At 42.1% G+C, this 18,068-nt stretch overlaps 2 protein-coding genes across 2 annotated transcripts; both read right to left on the bottom strand.

Annotated features, from left to right (window-relative positions):
* Positions 1-376: 376 nt before the first annotated feature.
* LOC139550641 (forkhead box protein Q1-like) lies at positions 377-2,059 on the bottom strand. Its single transcript, XM_071361654.1, has one exon. It carries the CDS (start codon positions 1,833-1,835, stop codon positions 936-938), a length of 900 nt encoding a protein of 299 aa, XP_071217755.1. The 5' UTR covers positions 1,836-2,059; the 3' UTR covers positions 377-935.
* A 9,084-nt stretch (positions 2,060-11,143) lies between these two features.
* LOC139551246 (uncharacterized) lies at positions 11,144-11,716 on the bottom strand. The gene has a single exon (XM_071362732.1). It carries the CDS (start codon positions 11,714-11,716, stop codon positions 11,144-11,146), a length of 573 nt encoding a protein of 190 aa, XP_071218833.1.
* Positions 11,717-18,068: the final 6,352 nt, after the last annotated feature.

Raw genomic sequence — 18,068 nt, forward strand, 5'->3', positions numbered from 1 at the left:
CATGTCACGCGCATGTCCCAATCAATTACAATTTGACAGCGAGCGAATAAAATTTGCCTAATTATATGTCGCCTTGATAGAAATGGTAAAGCAGTGTTTTGAAAAGGGTTGGATATTAGACCAAGTCGATTAGGCAATTTCTTTATTTGTTTTTAAATGCACCTGCAGGCCTACACCATACACCTGTCAGTGGCTTTGACGGTATGTTGGGATTTAGTAATTAATAGGCCTATCTCTCAAAGGTTCCATGCATTTTGCCGTTTTGAATATCATTTTTCTTGAAAACAACTTGTAGCGCAGATATCTTGTATATCTGTTTTTTCACAATCTATGCGCTATGGATTCAATAAGATAATAAAGATAGAAACACATCACATTTCAACGTTAAAGTGACTCTTTATTACAAATATTAATCGTGTTTTTTTAAATAAAAACATACAAACAGCTCGACTTGCACAAATGACATGCCAAATGTTATTAACAGCATGTTCTGAAGGTCAACTGATTGTCGAAAGTAACAACTTTTCAACAAACCAACGACATAAATAGCCTATAATCTATACATCATAAACTGTACACTGTATAGCACAAAAAATGCCATTGATTTAAAGGGAAATTACCACAGAACCTCAAAGGAATGACATAAAGCCTACTCCTTCCACACTAAATGTCCATACTAAAATGTCCTGATGAAATAATACGACGCCCTGTCTAGGTGACTGGTTGTCCAAATTTAAGGTAATGCAATGAAAAGCATTTAGTTGATACACAATAATAACTGGCAAAGTACACAAGTGCAAACCCAGTGTTTTCATTCCATTTGCTACGCCCCTCGGGTCCATTACGACAACAAACTGTCTATTTGTAATAGGTGGTAAGCGTCAGCTCTTTTAAGTAGTTGGCGTTGGTACTGTAGATATTATCTGGTAAACTGATTATGCCTTTGAATAATATTCTGCGGGGTAACTGTCTTTTCGATTGTCCACCTCTGAATAAAATCCACCACCGTATGCCCTTAGCACATGCGCAGCGTATGAGTCCACATGGAACATCGACTGGGCGTGATGTGGCAAGGCGACAGGTGATCCTCTCATAATGTGTGGCATCATCTGAGTGTAACCGGGCCACGGTAATGCAGCAACGGTGGGAGAATCCTCTGCCCACTCCTGTCTCTTGAACGGTTTGCTGAGGATACTGTCTATAGCGAAGGAACTGGAGAACTTGGCACTGCTGGGTCCGGTGTTAGTGGCTGGTGGTGTGGAGGTTATGGTGACTTGTGCGTTCTCGTCGGCAGCAGGGTCAGAGACGTCTTGCTCTTTGCCTGTTTTTTTATTGATGCGCTTTCTCCTGCGTCGGAACACTCCGTCAGCGAAGGTGTACTCGCTGTGAGGATTCAGCATCCAGTAGTTGTCTTTTCCCCAGGGTCTAGACGGGTCCCGGAGGACCTTTAGAAAACAGTCGTTAAGTGACAAGTTGTGGCGCACCGAATTTCTCCAACCAGTGTAGCTGCCCCGGAAAAATTGAAACTTTTTCATCAGATAGTCATTGATCTCTGCCAGAGTCAGACGACCAGATGTTGAGTCACGGATAGCCATGGCAATCAGTGCGATGTAAGAGTACGGAGGTTTTGGTCTCCGTATGTACGGTTTGCCCATGCCTATGCCGTCTGCGCCGGGTGTGACAGGTGGCGGGCTGTGCGCCACGCAGTCCCCATCCGAACCCAACTCTTCCTCACCGGAGAGAGGCGAGCGGACGCTGCCCTCGGCATCGCTGCACAGCTCCTGCAAAGATTTCACCTCGTTGTGGTGGTTTCCACAGAATACTTCAAGTTTCATGTTGTCTATGATTATTTATCCTATAGCCTACTACTAGTTCTATATCCAAATTGTATCGGAATCTCAAGTAAAAACAGACACGTCCTCAGATGAAGTCTTGTCTAGTGCGTAAAAGTGTCAAAACGCAGACCGCTTTCAGTCAAAATATCCTAGAAGTACCTGATGAAGTCACCGTCCTCATACCTTTGGGTTCACTAGCTCGTCTCACCTCCTGTCTGTCTGGTGACCTGTTTATAGCACAGGCTCACCTCAGTACCAACCCAACTAGGCGGGGCTAGATAATGATATGGATATTTTGGAACAACTGAAATATCATGCACTCTCAATGTTTATGACACATCGTAAATCATCATATCTATTTTTATGTAAATGTTTGTTTGGAAATACGATTGCGATGAATAGCCCTTTCACCCTCCTGTTTTCAGCATAACAAGACAAGTATAGGCTACCTTTCATGTGTAACTCGATCAGGCTGTGGAAGTAGACACCTCAAGAGTATTTCACCTGAGACAACAGGTGGCGTTATTTTCCTTTCCATCCGTTCTGTCTAGAATGATACCATCATTATGGAGAGTTATACCTGATTTATTATCGTTTTGTTTGAATTCTTCAAATGTTTCAGTTTGGCCATCATATGTCTGCAGATACACTTAATAATGCCCTATTTGATTCAAGCAGCCTCCGCTGAAAAAAAACATATTTTTTATATAAAGATGCTATGCAGTGCTTGTATTACTTTGAATATTATTTCCCCACAGTTTCTCTAGTCTTTGCCTGCTCTACATCCAGGATAAAGCATTCCATCAAACAAATTAGAGATATCTCAGCTGTCAACCATGGGGACATCCCAGAAGCACACTCATAGTCAAGTCATTCTCTGTAAAGTCAGCAGTAGGTTAATGTTACTGTAAAAAGCTGAAAACTTAAAATGCCATTATAAATAGTTAACATTCAGTTGTCCTATGCTGGTGTGTGGGAATTCCATACTTATTAAACTATGGTTAATGTAGAGAGGACATCACAAGCAGTGTTGGGGATACGACTCTGAAAAGATAGTTTACCAAGCTCCCAATTACTTCACACCAAATGAAGTTAAGCTACACTAAAGTTAACCCTACGAAAACTATAGTTTACTCAACTAAAGTTACCCCTACGAAAACTATAGTTTACTCAACTAAAGTTACCCCTACGAAAACTATAGTTTACTCAACTAAAGTTACCCCTACGAAAACTATAGTTTACTCAACTAAAGTTACTTTGAAAAAGTAGTTCACTACATCCAAACTACTGCGTTTAAAAATGATCATATAGTATGTAAATCAGAAATGTCACAGACTACAAATTGCAAGAACAGATAACTTTGGGGTCATATGTTAACAGAATGTGTAACTTAGCCTATTAAACACAAAAGCAATGTGTCAAGTGAAAATTAGGCAGGACTGATCCTGAATAATAATGGAAATTATCATCTACTTCAACCATATTTAATCACATTTTTGCAAAAAAGTAGTGTTGTTCCAGTAGTTAGCTACACTGCTACATGGGGAAAAGTACTGAAAACACTACCTCGATTTGAATTTAGTTGAACTACCACCAAGCTACTGCAAAATGTAGTTTTATTACTCGTTGAGCTACATGTAGTTAGTTCACTACTCCCCAACACTGATCACAAGGCAGGTATTAAGGGCATTCGGGGCTAATGGTGAACTCCAAGTAGTGAGTCTTAAGTTGTTTTGTCTTGAAGAACATTCACACTTGTGGATTTCAGGGTGAAGAAGACAAAATAAAAACAAATAGTTTTAAAGTGCAAAGTGATATTTTCAAGTGTTCTCATGATCACACGTCAAAGCACTTTTTTTGATGCAGCTGAAAGCATGCCAACTCCTGCACCCACGTAGAGACCGATGTTGTTGTGTGAGTCTTTCTTTCCTAAACAGCAGCAGCTAGACTATTTACCTGTGTATACTTGTTCCCACTTGTTGCTGTGCTACTGAATGTTGGCCTCTTTTGATGAATTACTTATTTAGATGAATTACTTATTTTGATGAATTAATTTATCTTGAACATTTTACTGCAGTGGGCTAAATCAGGGTCACACAGTGTGTTTCTTGGTAGTCTTAAACAAATCTACTTTGAATCAAAAGTATACACCTCACACACATGATTATGGTCTTAACAAAAAGAAGACACCTGTACCATGTCAGATATATAGCTGAAATGTATTCAATTTTGATTTTGAATCCCAATATTACACTTTATATACAGTATCAGTCAAAAGTTTTGACACACCTACTCATTAAAGGGTTTTTCTTTCTTTTTTACTATTTTCTACATTGTAGAATAATAGTGAAGACATCAAAACTATGGAATAACACATATGGAATCATGTCCTAACCAAAGAAGTGTTAAACAAATCAAAATATATTTTACATGTTAGATTCTTCAAAGTAGCCACACTTTGCCTTGATGACAGCAATGCACACTCTTGTCATTCTCTCAACCAGCTTCACCTGGAATGCTTTTCCAACAGTGTTGAAGGAGTTCCCACATATGCTGAGCACTTGTTGGCTGCTTTTCCTTCACTCTGCGGTCTAACTCATCCCAAACCATCTCAATTGGATTGAGGTCAGGTGATTGTGGAGGCCAGGTCATCTGATGCAGCACTCCATCACTCTCCTTCTTGGTTAAATAGCTCTTACACAGCCTGGAGGTGTGTTGGGTCATTGTCCTGTTGAAAAACAAATGATACTCCAACCAGATGGGATGGCGTATTGCTGCAGAATGCTGTGGTAGCCATGCTGGTTAAGTGTGCATTGAATTCTAAATAAATCACTGTCACTGTCCCCAGCAAAGCACCACAACACCATCACACCTCCTCCTCCATGTGTGGAAACCACACATGCAGAGATCATCCATTCACCTACTCTGTGTCTCACAAAGACATGGTGGTTGGAACCAGAAATCTCAAATTTGGACTCATCAGATTAACGGACAGATTTCCACCGGTCTAATGTCAATTGCTCGTGTTTGTTGCCCCAAGTACGTCTCTTATTCTTATTGGTGTTCTTTTAGTAGTGTTTTCTTTGCAGCAATTAGACCATGAAGGCCTGATTCACGCAGTCTCCTCTGAACAGTTGATGATGAGATGTGTCTGTAACTTGAACTTTGTGAAGCATTTATTTGGGCTGCAATTTCTGAGGCTGGTAACTCTAATGAACTTATCCTCTGCAGCAGAGGTAACTCTGGGTTTTCCTTTCCTGTGGCGGTCCTCATGAGAGCCAGTTTCATCATAGCGCTTGATGGTTCTTGCGACTGCATTGAAACTTTCAAAGTTCTTGACATTTTCCAGATTGACTGACCATCATGACTAAGTATTGATGGGCTGTTGTTTCTCTTTGCTTATTTGAGCTGTTCTTGCCATAATATGGACTTGGTCTTTTACCAAATAGGGCGATCTTCTGAAATATTGAAATATTACTAAACCGTTTGATATAGAAACACCGCATTTTTTGAGTAAAAATAAAAAATATACATGTTTATTAATTATGAAATTATGAAACGTATTAATAACGTTCCACCCAGGACACTAGAGGGCAATTTGGTCATTTGACTGCAGGAAAGGGCTACATAAATAGCCTTAAGGCTACTGATGACTTAAAGGAACACGGAAGTTATGCAGATATTATACGAAGGTGACACCATAATTGTGAAAACAGAGCGTCTGGCTGGAAGCCGTGATGGAACAGGTTTTCTGGAAGATATGCAAAGAGTGAGCAAGGCAAGCCCAATGCTTTCTGGGTATGTATTCATCTCAAGGTCATGCACAGTTTAGCAAAAGAGAAGGAAGATCACCCATACTGTTTGGTCACTGTGAAAAAGCATTTGTCTGTTTCTCTATCTCTGGTGTTGGTTTCAGGGTTTGGTTAGGCCATCTAATCCAGGGGATGCCCACCAAAAGGTTAGCAAAACACTGGTTGTGAAAGTGACTCACATCATGGAGATTTTGCATTGTTTGTCGTGGTACTGAACCATAGCCAGCTGGCTTGTACTGTAAACCCTTTCCTTCTCTGTAATGCATCGTATTTCACTGGCAGTGAATGTTACTGTATTTAGCCCAACTGTCATGGATGTCTTGAGGATTGCTGAATTCTATTGGTAAAATTTCAAGACAGACAGTTACTGGTTTTGAAGTTAGAGGTATGCTAAGGGCCTATGTGGAACTGGCATGGCAAAGGGCATACAGTAGCAGCTGATCACCTCTCTATGCCCTATCAATCTCCTCCAACCTCTTCCAAAGGGACATAGCAGACTGAAGGCATGCTGTAGCAGAGTCAACCTGTGGAGTGAACATGACTTACGATGTGATTCCCCCTATGGCTAACGCCAATGCTTTCATTCTCCTTTAGCACTACCACACCTCAGCTCAGAATGATGTTATGTTTACTTTAGATGTATGTGAAATATTCTCCTTCCCCACACCACATAGTGCATTTAAGTAAGATGCAATTGAATCCATCCATAGTTAATGCAAATGATAACAATTCAGCCATTTCTTGTTGACAACATAAGGACATAGACATGACCACATGTTCTTACAGACACAAAGCCCTCCATCCTTTATGTTTATGTAAGAACCATTATGAATGTCAAGGTGTGTGCGTGTGTCATAGTCTGTGTGAGTGTGTGTTTTCAGAGCAGATTAAGTGTGATCATCTGTTTGTGCTGTCTGTGACGGCGAAGTCGCTGTTTTTGAAGAGACTCAGTGTTGACTATAGGTCTCTGTTATCCAACCACACAATGACTAAGGCTCAGATGGCATGTATGCGTTCTCCTCACATGTAGCGGCTTGTGTTGGTGTGTGTCTATATGTGTACATGTATATGTCTGTATCCTCTTAATAATAGCTTGGCTGATATGCTACAGCAGGTGGGACTGGAGAGAGGGAGAGAGAGAGAGAAAGAGAGAAAGAGAGGGGTAAGCCCCACATAGATCTGTAATGATGAGATATCACATTGGGACTTACATCATCAGAGTACAGGTGAAAGTCAACGTGACATAATGGAATAGAATAGAACAGTGCCACCATAGAAAACCAGGATGACTTGGTGTGATAGCCTAGCTGTCAATATGAATATAGCCATGGTTGTAAGACTGTTAGCGTATGAATGGGTGTATGGGTTTGAACTTTAGTGTAAGCTGACCATAAAAAGATAGTGTCAACAATTTGTCATCTTAGTCAACTTTCACCCTTCCAGTCACATGGTGTCTGACCAATTGATTGATTAAGTAAACCTGTGATTGACGGACGCTTCTGCTACCTGCTATCTCCTTCTCAATCTCTCCTGTGTCAAGATCAGTGCTGTGAGATTTATGAGGATGTTAGATTACATTCAGAAGCCTTGCCACAGGCCCTAGATCAGATAAGACACCTCCAGTTAACGAACTCAGTCAGGTTCAAACACACACAGACACACACTCACATTCACATGCACGAAGTCACGCAGACACACACACACACTGGTTCACATGTTGGGTTCATGGAATGTGCTTTACGTGCAGTTTAGCCGGACACTCCAACATGAATTACGTTGTTGAATAATGTCAGCATAATGATTAGGCATATAGTACAGTATGTTCAGGTAAAACGTTAGACACGTTTTATTATATCTGGGTCAGAAGGATGGAATTCTGTTAGAAAACGCTGATGTCTTTGAAGACATGATTAAATGCTTGTATCCCAGTGTCCCGTACAGGACCAAAATAAAACCCCACACTATTCAGTACCATAGTCAAATAAACATCCCTAAATTGGTTTACAGCAGAACTATACTCTGACTGGCTACAGCAGTAAATCATAAAATACATAGTCCCTCTAATTCCTTTCCTCTGTCTTTGAGTTAATTTCCAAAGCCAAATTGGGCCTCAGTCATCTGAAGTATGGACTGTAGTGCCCAACCGCCATGGGGCCAAACATAAACAACTATACTTTGAACAGATTGAGTGTTTTACACAGGAATGAGGAGGGGATGAATTTATAGAGGACAGGAATGAGGCAGGGATGAACGTATAGAGGACAGGAATGAGGAGGGGGTGAAAGTATAGGGGAAAGGAATGAGGAGGGGGTTAAAGTATAGAGGACAGGAATGAGGAGGGGGTTAAAGTATAGGGGAAAGGAATGAGGAGGGGGTGAAAGTATAGAGGACAGGAATGAGGAGGGGGTGAAAGTATAGAGGACAGGAATGAGGAGGGGGTGAAAGTATAGGGGAAAGGAATAAGGAGGGGGTTAAAGTATAGAGGACAGAAATGAGGAGGGGGTGAAAGTATAGGGGAAAGGCAAGAGGAGGGGGTGAAAGTATAGAGGACAGGAATGAGAAGGGGGTGAAAGTATAGGGGAAAGGAATGAGGAGGGGGTTAAAGTATAGGGGAAAGGAATGAGGAGGGGGTTAAAGTATAGAGGACAGGAATGAGGAGGGGGTGAAAGTATAGGGGAAAGGAATGAGGAGGGGGTTAAAGTATAGAGGACAGGAATGAGGAGGGGGTGAAAGTATAGGGGAAAGGAATGAGGAGGGGGTGAAAGTATAGGGGAAAGGAATGAGGAGCGGGTGAAAGTATTAAGGACAGGAATGAGGAGGGGGTGAAAGTATAGAGGACAGGAATGAGGAGGGGGTGAAAGTATAGAGGACAGGAATGAGGAGGGGGTGAAAGTATAGAGGACATGAATGAGGAGGGGGTGAAAGTATAGGGGAAAGGAATGAGGAGGAGGTGAAAGTATAGAGGACAGGAATGAGGTGGGATGAAAGTATGGAGGACAAAAGTTATGATCGATGAAAAACTGATTTCTCTTCTCCTTTCCTGCTTCCTTCAATAGAATAGTTGAATTCATTTGAAGAATTGTTTTGAATAAGCTTTTCAGTCATTATGGTTGACCAGTTGTACTGTACCAAGTACTGTTTGCCTTATGTGCCAACAACTGTACTGTAATTGTGGACTGTAATTGTGTCGTTAGGCTAATATTACATTAGTGTGATATGGATGTATGCTACATGTATTTCTTTCATAATAAATGTTTTAAGTGTAAGAATATTTTTCTATGTCAATATATGGTTATTGTACTTGAGCACAGGTCACACAGGTACATTTGAGCAAAGGCCTAGGGTTTTCCAAAAGATGCAGTTTATTTTGTTTATTACTATCTAGAAACATCTGTTGAGGTTAGAAAAGCCTTTCAAAGTGTTGACTTTATAAGTATTTCAGTAATGTAAACTGTGTCAGCTAATTACCCTGTCCTGTCTAAAAATATCCTCATCTGTAGATCTTATACCTGCCAAGCAGTAAGTCTGCATAGTTTCAGCTCAAGGGGTTGTTTGTCTCTCAGTGGTGGAAAACTTACCCAATTGTCATACTTGAGTAAAAGTAAAGATAACTTACTAGAAAATGACTCAAGTAAAAGTGAAAGTCAGCCAGTAAAATACTACTTAAGTAAAAGTCTAAAAGTACTTGGTTTTAAATATACTTAAGTATCAAAAGTAAAAGTATAAATCATTTCAAATTCCTTATATTAAGCCAACCCGACAGCTTAATTTTCCTCATGTTTTTCTGTGTGCTTTCGGTAATAATAACATGACTTACAGTAGAGGCCGTTTCTTCATGTAGGGTTGGTCCCAGTCCTACCTTCTTGTGCACATTTGAAATCCTATTTCGTAACCGTTTTAGCAGTATATGGAAACAGGTGCTGTTTTCTTTTACATTATATTGCATTCCAAAACCAAAAGCATTGCTTTTCAAGACAAGCACTGATCTTTATCTTTATAATCCTCCTCTGTATGTATTTGAGCCAAGTGTTCAACTTAGTATTTTTTCCAATTATGATATACAGTAAGTTTTTAGCAAGGTCAGTTTACAAGAGCTTTTAAAATGCTTTGATAAAGCGAAATGATGTGAAGATAACAGTAAACAAAGCTCAAGTTCTTTCATGGCCTCCCATGTGAAACGTAGCCATTTTAGAGGGAGCATGCCCTTGCCTCTTGTTGGTTGGAAGAAGTTTATATTTTGGTTTGTGATCTCCTCACCTCTCAACTATGGTACATGATCAATGCCAAGCAGGTGGCAACAACAATCTATCAAAATCCACAATTAAAATGACACGGGGAGACAGTTATCTGCAGGTGAAAAGGAGCTTTGCGTCTCTCAAACTTAGTCTCCTCCAAATAGAGCAGTCAAAGCTTAGCCTTGCAGAAATACCGCAACATTAGGGTGGCAGGTAGCCTAGTGGTTAGAGTGTTGCCACATAATGGTCGACCCTGGCGGTGACTGCACTCTCTGAAGGTGTCTCAGAGGGAGTTGGGATATGAAAGAAAAAAAAACATTTCCAATTCATACATGCGTATAATACACACTTGTCCATGTGTGAAATAAGACAAATATAAGCACCCACCAACAAAGTCCATAAAAACTCCACCACACAGGGTCAAGGAGTCAAAAGCTAAATGATTAGCGCTCCTCTCTCGTTTTAACGCTGCCATTAAACAATCAGAGGAATGAGCGCTCGCTGACAATTTACTGCCTTGTCAGTGTGCAATTAGAAAGCAGTTCGTAGAGGCCTCTCAACCTGCAACTGTGTGTAATAGATGGGGAAGACAGCACGTTGGGAAGATTATATATGGGCACGAACAGCGCCACTGCTTAGGGAGTATGAAGTACATATACGTAAATGTACTGTAAAGGTTGTTGATTGAAGGGATAGCATAGCACAATGCAAAGTGTTATGACTGTGTTGCTGCATGCGTGTGGTCCTTGATGAATAGGTTAGGTTCCCATTGCAATTTCAAAAAGGGTAGGTTGTTGGCTTAGTTCAGATAGATGACTGACATCTTCTCCAGATCATCTAGATGGTTACTGAGTAAGGTGAAGGGCACTTAGCCATTGGTAATGAGTAGGAATGAAAAATGCATTGGGACTTATCGGAAGAAAGAAAATAAATAATACATGTTTTATTGTCACATAAACAGGATAGGTGCAGTGAAATGTGCTGTTATACAGGGTCAGCCATGGTAGCACGGTGCCCCTGGAGCAAATGAGGGTAGATCTTCCACCTTGTCGGCTCGGGTACTCGAACCAGCGACCTTTCGATTACTGGCCCAACAATCTAACAGCTAGGCTAACTGCCGCTAGGCTACCTCTCCTCCCTCTAACACTCTGGGCTGTTTACACAAGTGAAAAGGTGACAGGTATAATTTTTTTGTGTCTCAAAAGCCAATTAGTCTTTCAGCGCAGAGGGTTCCAGAGCTTTCTGGTTTAATCCAGCCAGCCTAGGGAGAAACACATCCTCCGCTGCCTGACCTGGAGGGAGCCAGAGTGGAGTGTAGAGGTAGAGAGGTGGAGGGTAGCAGGGGGTGCTGGAGGGAGCCAGAGTGGAGTGTAGAGGTAGAGAGGTGGAGGGTAGCAGGGGGTGCTGGAGGGAGCCAGAGTGGAGTGTAGAGGTAGAGAGGTGGAGGGTAGCAGGGGGTGCTGGAGGGAGCCAGAGTGGAGTGTAGAGGTAGAGAGGTGGAGGGTAGCAGGGGGTGCTGGAGGGAGCCAGAGTGGAGTGTAGAGGTAGAGAGGTGGAGGGTAGCAGGGTGGTGCTGGAGGGAGCCAGAGTGGAGTGTAGAGGTAGAGAGGTGGAGGGTAGCAGGGGGTGCTGGAGGGAGCCAGAGTGGAGTGTAGAGGTAGAGAGGTGGAGGGTAGCAGGGGGTGCTGGAGGGGGCCAGAGTGGAGTGTAGAGGTAGAGAGGTGGAGGGTAGCAGGGGGTGCTGGAGGGAGCCAGAGTGGAGTGTAGAGGTAGAGAGGTGGAGGGTAGCAGGGGGTGCTGGAGGGCACTGTGGTATGGCGGTTAAGCGGTGCATCTCGTGCAAGCCCTCTGCGTGAGTACGGTGTTTGGCTCCTCTTTCGTGTTTAGACAGAAAGAAAAAGGGGGGAAGGGGTGGAACCGCTGCCAAGAAGGCAGCAGCACTGTATTGTAGGTGAGCCTGCTGCAGAGTGCAGAGAGAGGGGGAGATCAGAGATACGATTGAGCCTCTCCAGAGAGGAAAAAATCCTCACTGTTGAATGGGGGCAGCGTCATAACATGGTGAGTGATAACAGACAGCTAAAGCGTTTAGAATGGGGATCAATCCTTCCCCTTTCTTTATTCTTCTATAGGCCTTGGGTGGTGGTGGTGTTGTGGCCCTTGTGGAGGGAGGGCTAGAGTGTGAAGGGCCAGACCAGAGAGAGACAGATCTGTGTAAGCTGTTACTGACAGACTCTGGCTACATTAACAGCTGGGCTATGAGAACTAACAAGCCCACACCATTGTCGAGGGAGGGATCAGATAAACATCTCATTGCATATCCACCCCACGCACCAACCAATAATGTCAAACTAGGTAGGCTTGGAACGGAGGCTAGATAAAGCCCAGCTGGTTGTGTTTCATGAGTTTGAGAGGAATTCTGTCAGTCTTACAAAACGTTATATAGTCAAATACAGTATATCTCTGACATGATAAGCAAGGCCAACATATCATATCCTATGGGAACAACACATTTTCTCTTTTTAACTTGTTCTGCTACAGAGAACAGTGCAGTGCAATGTACAATCGTACTGTAGGTTGTTTATTCTCAGTCATGTCCTTGTCACAGACCCTTACACCTCATTCACAGCTTAGCTGAGAGCCATCAAACTCAGTGAACCAAGGAGAATATTTAAGTTGAATTATTACAGAAATGTACTTTTGTCCGTTGCTATGGCCGCTTTGTTTGAGTCATAGTTTGTACAATGTTAGTTATTATAGCCTTGATTGCAAGGCCCAAAGGCAGCATGATAAATTAACATTGTATTTCAATGGCCGCAATTTCACCTTTACCAAGTATCTCTAGATGTACAGTATCTCTTGACAGTTGCCAGATCTGTACCCACTCACATCCTTTGCCAATTACCTCTTCATACATAAGATACTCATCAATGACGAACATCCACTGTGCAATTAGATGAGATATTGTAATGAAGAAATCTGTCCAGAGAATCCTACATTGTTATCCAATGCAATGATTACATCGACGGCTGAACTTTCTCATATGAACTATATTGTTCCCCATAAACTGTAACTTTCTGTCCCACATTATGACAGAGAAAAGCACAGTTACATTGTGTTCGCTACAGAGTCATAAGGACTCACTAAGAGCAATAACATATTATGTTATTCATAAACACATTCTCAGTGCACACCTGACACAGGTAATGAAGAATAGTAGGCATTGGATTATCCTTAAGCATTGTTGATTAAAAACGTGATAGACAGTTATGTCAGATACAGTTGCTACCTCAGTTTCACAAGATACACTAGGTTCACTGTCACCTGTGGATAACCTTACTTCACTCCCTCCTAACTTTAATTGACAGTCTTGATACATTTTCTGTTGCCATCTGTTTGGCAGGCTGTGTACCCAAGCCCTGAGGAGAGGTAGAGAGGAGACCACAAAACCAAAATAGAAACAAGTTGAACGTAAACAGGCCAGAACCTGCTCTTCGTCTGGCTTTGACGGCTATTTATGGTTTAATGGCATAGTGGCAGATATGTAATTATTTGTGTGTGAATTCGAACAGTTATTTTGACCATGAGAAGTTGACCGAAGCACTCTTAAGGTTATGGTACAACAGTTTCCATTGCACAAAAGCAGCAGACAGTTATCAGAAAGTTGTGCGAATGGGGGCAGTCAGGCATTGCAATCGACACTTAATTTATCACTTGATAACATATCAACATTTTGATTGGATTTTCCCTTACCCTCTTGTACAATTTACATTTGAATCTCTAAAGCTTCTCCTTTTTTAAATTTCAGTTCGGTGAACCTCTCAAGCTATAGCCTCTGGAAGAACAGAGGCAAGAATCAAGCGGGGACTTTTTCACAAGCATTGGTTGTTGCTTGTTTTCATGTTACTGGTCAGATGCCGTTGGTGCCACTTTGTCGACAGTTACAGAGAACAGTGTTGAGCGTGCAGTTGACCTGTGGATAACCCCTAATTATAGCTGAACAATTGACTCTTATTTCCTTCTCCAATGGTGATAACTTATACAATGCCAATTATATTCAAACTGACGGGCAGCGGAATCAAATGCAAAATGGTACCGGTGTCTATACAGACAGATGCTTGTCAAGAGGACCTATAGGAACATCGGTGGTGCTGTAGATGAGGGGAATGTAGGCCACATTGTCTTCAGTTAGTACTCACTACAAAGTATTTGACACCAACTCGTCTGTTATGAACATTTGCATTTTATTCACTATAAAGAACTGGGAGCCTTGCCACAGACTTGAATGTAGCAATTATGTCAACTGTCAATCACTGAAGTGTTTCACTTTGCAGTGTTGTGAATTCAAGGCAAGAGAAAGCCATCCATTTTCACACCACACATCTTCCTTCCCCCAAGTGCTACACAATCAGATGAACCTCCTCACCTTTGTTTGTGTAACTAGATTCACCACACGCTGTCTCCAATGTCTGGAAGGCAGCCAAGGAATGTCAGGCTTTTAATCTCTTCTCTGATAGTTACCCCGAACTACATTTACTTTATAGTTTTGTTAGTGTACATCTGGGATGTGTTTGATGTCATGAACACTGACTGTCTATGGTTATGGAAGGATCCATTATCTGAGAAGTTGACGGTAGCGTGAGGCCATGGTCTGATGCTCTGTGCCCAAAACAGAATCACTGTGTGGGATCTGAAAGATGGCTTGGGATAGCCCATTTTTTGTCATGTGATTTGATTTTGCATACTTACAGTGCATGTAGTTGAGACACTCACAGCAAAACATACATACTGTATCTATCATGTAAAGCGCTGAAAGATGCACAGTGATCTTTATTAATCATTTATTGAGTCCAATAGTGATGTAAGATTCCATCTTAAACACGTAGGGACGGTTTCCTAGACACAGATTAAGCATAGCGCTTGACTCAAAATCATGCTTAATGGAGATTCTCCAGTGAAAGTGCTATTTAGTCCAGGACAAGTTCATCTGTGTCTGGGAAACCAGCCCCTAAAGTTGGACTGGCTGAAAACAGTGACTTATCCATGCATACAGACATGCCCACACCTTCTTCTCAACTACAACTGACACACCATCTCTGTCTCCATTAGTGTGGCTGTGATTTATATGATGTCTGTGCAAACAAAGGTCCTGACCCCGACGCATCGCGTGTATTCACCTGAGAAAATGACTATTTACGGTGAGGCTGTTAAAAAGTATTTGAAAGGTGTTAGCAAGGCTTAGCCTGCCTCAGCGGTGCTCAACTTGTTTGGCCTGTAAAAGCCATTCTGCTCCGGGCCTCTTTCTTCCGTGCAGACGAAGAGAGGGAAAGAGAGAGAGAGAAAAAACAGCACTGTGATGGGATCCCCCTTCAGGTGAAGTGCTTTGCTTAGATAATATCACTGTTCCTACATCTACAGAACCTGTTTGGGTTATTTTCAAATAAGAGAAAAGGAGAGGGGGTGAGGAGCAGGGAGGGGGAGGGAAAAGTGAGCGCGTCAACAACAAAGGAGACCTGCGTGCAAACAGAAGGAGGAACTCCCTTTAGGTGAGTGCCTGGAAACATGGGCTTTGCACGAAACCCTTTATACAGGTTGACTGGAGAGCACACCTTTTTCTTTGGAGGACAGGCAGTTGTCATTTTATAAGTCTGATTTTAATCTCAGTAGTTTCACTGAGAATCATAATGATTATGATGATGATTATAATGACTTTAAGTTTTTGTTTGGTTGCTATACAGTAGTAGTTGAGGTTGTTGTCATTGGTAAGCACTTTGTCCTTTGAACTTGGTTGACCAGACTGTCACTAAGAATTGTTCTTTATTTTTTTATTTTTTTATTTAACCTTTATTTAAGTAGGCAAGTCAGTTAAGAACAAATTCTTATTTACAATGACGGCCTGCACCGGCCAAACCCGGACGACGCTGGTCCAATTGTGCACAACCCTGTGACTCCCAATCACGGCCGGTTGTGATACAGAAACACCACCAGAAAGATTAGATTACAAACCTTCGATTCTATGACCACTATTTTGCATTGTGTCTTTATCTTTGTCTCTGTGTTCGTATGTGTTTATGTTTCATTGTATTTATGTAAATGAGTTAGTGGCCATTAATGACTTTTTTGATCTTTTGATCTATAACAGAAATGAAAGTTAGGCCTGTTACTGGTGGTGTGGTCCTTGCAGGCACCATAAACAGATCTCCCAGGTGGTCCGGGTGTGAGTGTGTGTCTGTGTGTGTGTCTGTGTCTGTATATAACGTGAGAGGGTGTGAGGAGGCAGTCTGTGTGCGGGGGACAGCCAGGCTCTTATTGATGGTGGTGCGCTCAGCGGAGCCAAATCCAAACTGACAGCTGAGTTTAATGATATTTATTTCCAGGCCACGCACTCCCAGACCTGTTCTGGATCTGGAGCTGTGCTAGGGGCCTGAGCTCAGCACAATGTGCCTGCGGCGTCTAGTCTTGTGTATGTTTGCCTCTGTGTCTGTGTTGGGGCTTATGTTTACGCCATGTGTGATTTGTGTGTGTATGTGGTTGTGTATGTTTGAATGTTTGTGCGCGTGTTCTCGTTTGAAGCTTACATGTGTGTATGTCCGTGTGTGTGTATGTGCATTTGTGTGCTTTTTTGATATGTGCATGTGTGTGTGTATCTGCACGTCTCGAGGTGTGTGTAAAGTATGTGCATCCGTGTGTTTCCGTTGGTACAGTATGTTTACCCTCACCTCTATGTTTCTGTATGTTGTACAAGAGCGTGAATCAATTCACTACATGAATGTACCCAGACTGTCTACGTAAATGATCCTGCTACTAGCTGCCAGCCAGGGCAGATTTACTCTCTGTTCTACACCCTGTCCATCTTCTATCCCTGGGCCAGGCCTTCCAGCAGAGTTCTCTTTGACAGCGCTCTGTTCAAGATCTCCACAGTTAACCCAGACATAACACGTCCTCCTAATCCACCACCACCACCCTGCCATGCTTCCTTGCATTGGAACCACACTGACTGAAGCAGCATTGGTTGAGTGCAATATTCTTCGTTCCTGGTCCTGGGAACCCACAGGGTGTGCAGGGTTTTGTTCCAGCCCAGTACTAACACACCCGAACAAAATCCTGTGCAGCCTGTGGGTCCCCAGGTGTTTAGAGTATCACTGTCATGTTTGTCACTTTCATTCAAGGAAATTATGTCAGAGCTACAGTCACAGTAAACCATTGGTACACAATAGCCTCACCTATTATCTTGTTTCTTGTCATTTTACCTATACAGTACATTATGCTTTATGGTGAGTTATAGGGTATACGTTTACAAAGCAGTCAATGATGGGAGAGTATCACACATTGGTATCACACAGCAATTAAGTTACATCAGAGGTCATGTAATGTCACTATTACAATTGGCGACTTCATGGATTAATGTGTGTAGGTGTAGTCCAGCATAGGCCCTTTAGCACTGATGTGATGCAAAACGTATTTCAGCCTCATTAAACAGGCTTTTCCTTCCTCACAACCCACACCACTCATTGTTTCCATTGGTGGATTTGAATATCTCATTGACTAGATCATTAGACCTCCATGTTCAGACTGGGATGAGTCTCTATTGTTTGTGTGGTTATTTCACTGGCTATTTCATTTAGCTAGCCTAGTAGCTAATGGAACTAGCATCTAATTCTAGAAACTAAAGCTAGTCTACTCTGCCCACAGACTTGTATCATTAAACAATATTGTAACCAGGGGTTGGAACCCAAATTAATTTCCAATCGTTTCGTTCTGAACAGTACCATCATTGTCTTTGTTCCGTTCCACTGTTCTGACCAGCAAAATAAAGTTCTGAAGTGGTTCAAACCCAAAAAAGGTAATGGTTCATTCCTTTCTGTTCCTTTTTAAATCATTTAAATCTTTTTGTTGTTGTTGTTGTGCTATGGAGAGGGGATGCGGGCAAGCTGTAGTTATTTACATGCATTGGACAGACAAGTGTAGTGCGCAAAATGAGAGAGTGGGTGGAGGAGGAGCTTGGCTTGAAGTGCTTGGCATCTTGCTATGACATGCATAATCTGAATTAGGCCCAAAGAATTATACTTACGGAGGAGCGGCTTCTATGACGGAACTTTGAATGTCTTTGAAATTCAGAGAGTTGGCATAACGTTGGACCAGAGCTAGCTAGCTAGCTAACAAGCTTGTGTGTGCAGAGCGGCATCAGA

This window comes from Salvelinus alpinus, chromosome 23, assembly GCF_045679555.1.
Source record: "Salvelinus alpinus chromosome 23, SLU_Salpinus.1, whole genome shotgun sequence".
Lineage (NCBI taxonomy): Eukaryota > Metazoa > Chordata > Actinopteri > Salmoniformes > Salmonidae > Salvelinus > Salvelinus alpinus.

Coding starts and splice junctions, on each gene's coding strand:
- LOC139550641 (XM_071361654.1), bottom strand. CDS start 1,835: ATGAAACTTGAAGTATTCTGTGGAAACCACCACAACGAGGTGAAATCT.
- LOC139551246 (XM_071362732.1), bottom strand. CDS start 11,716: ATGCACCGCTTAACCGCCATACCACAGTGCCCTCCAGCACCCCCTGCT.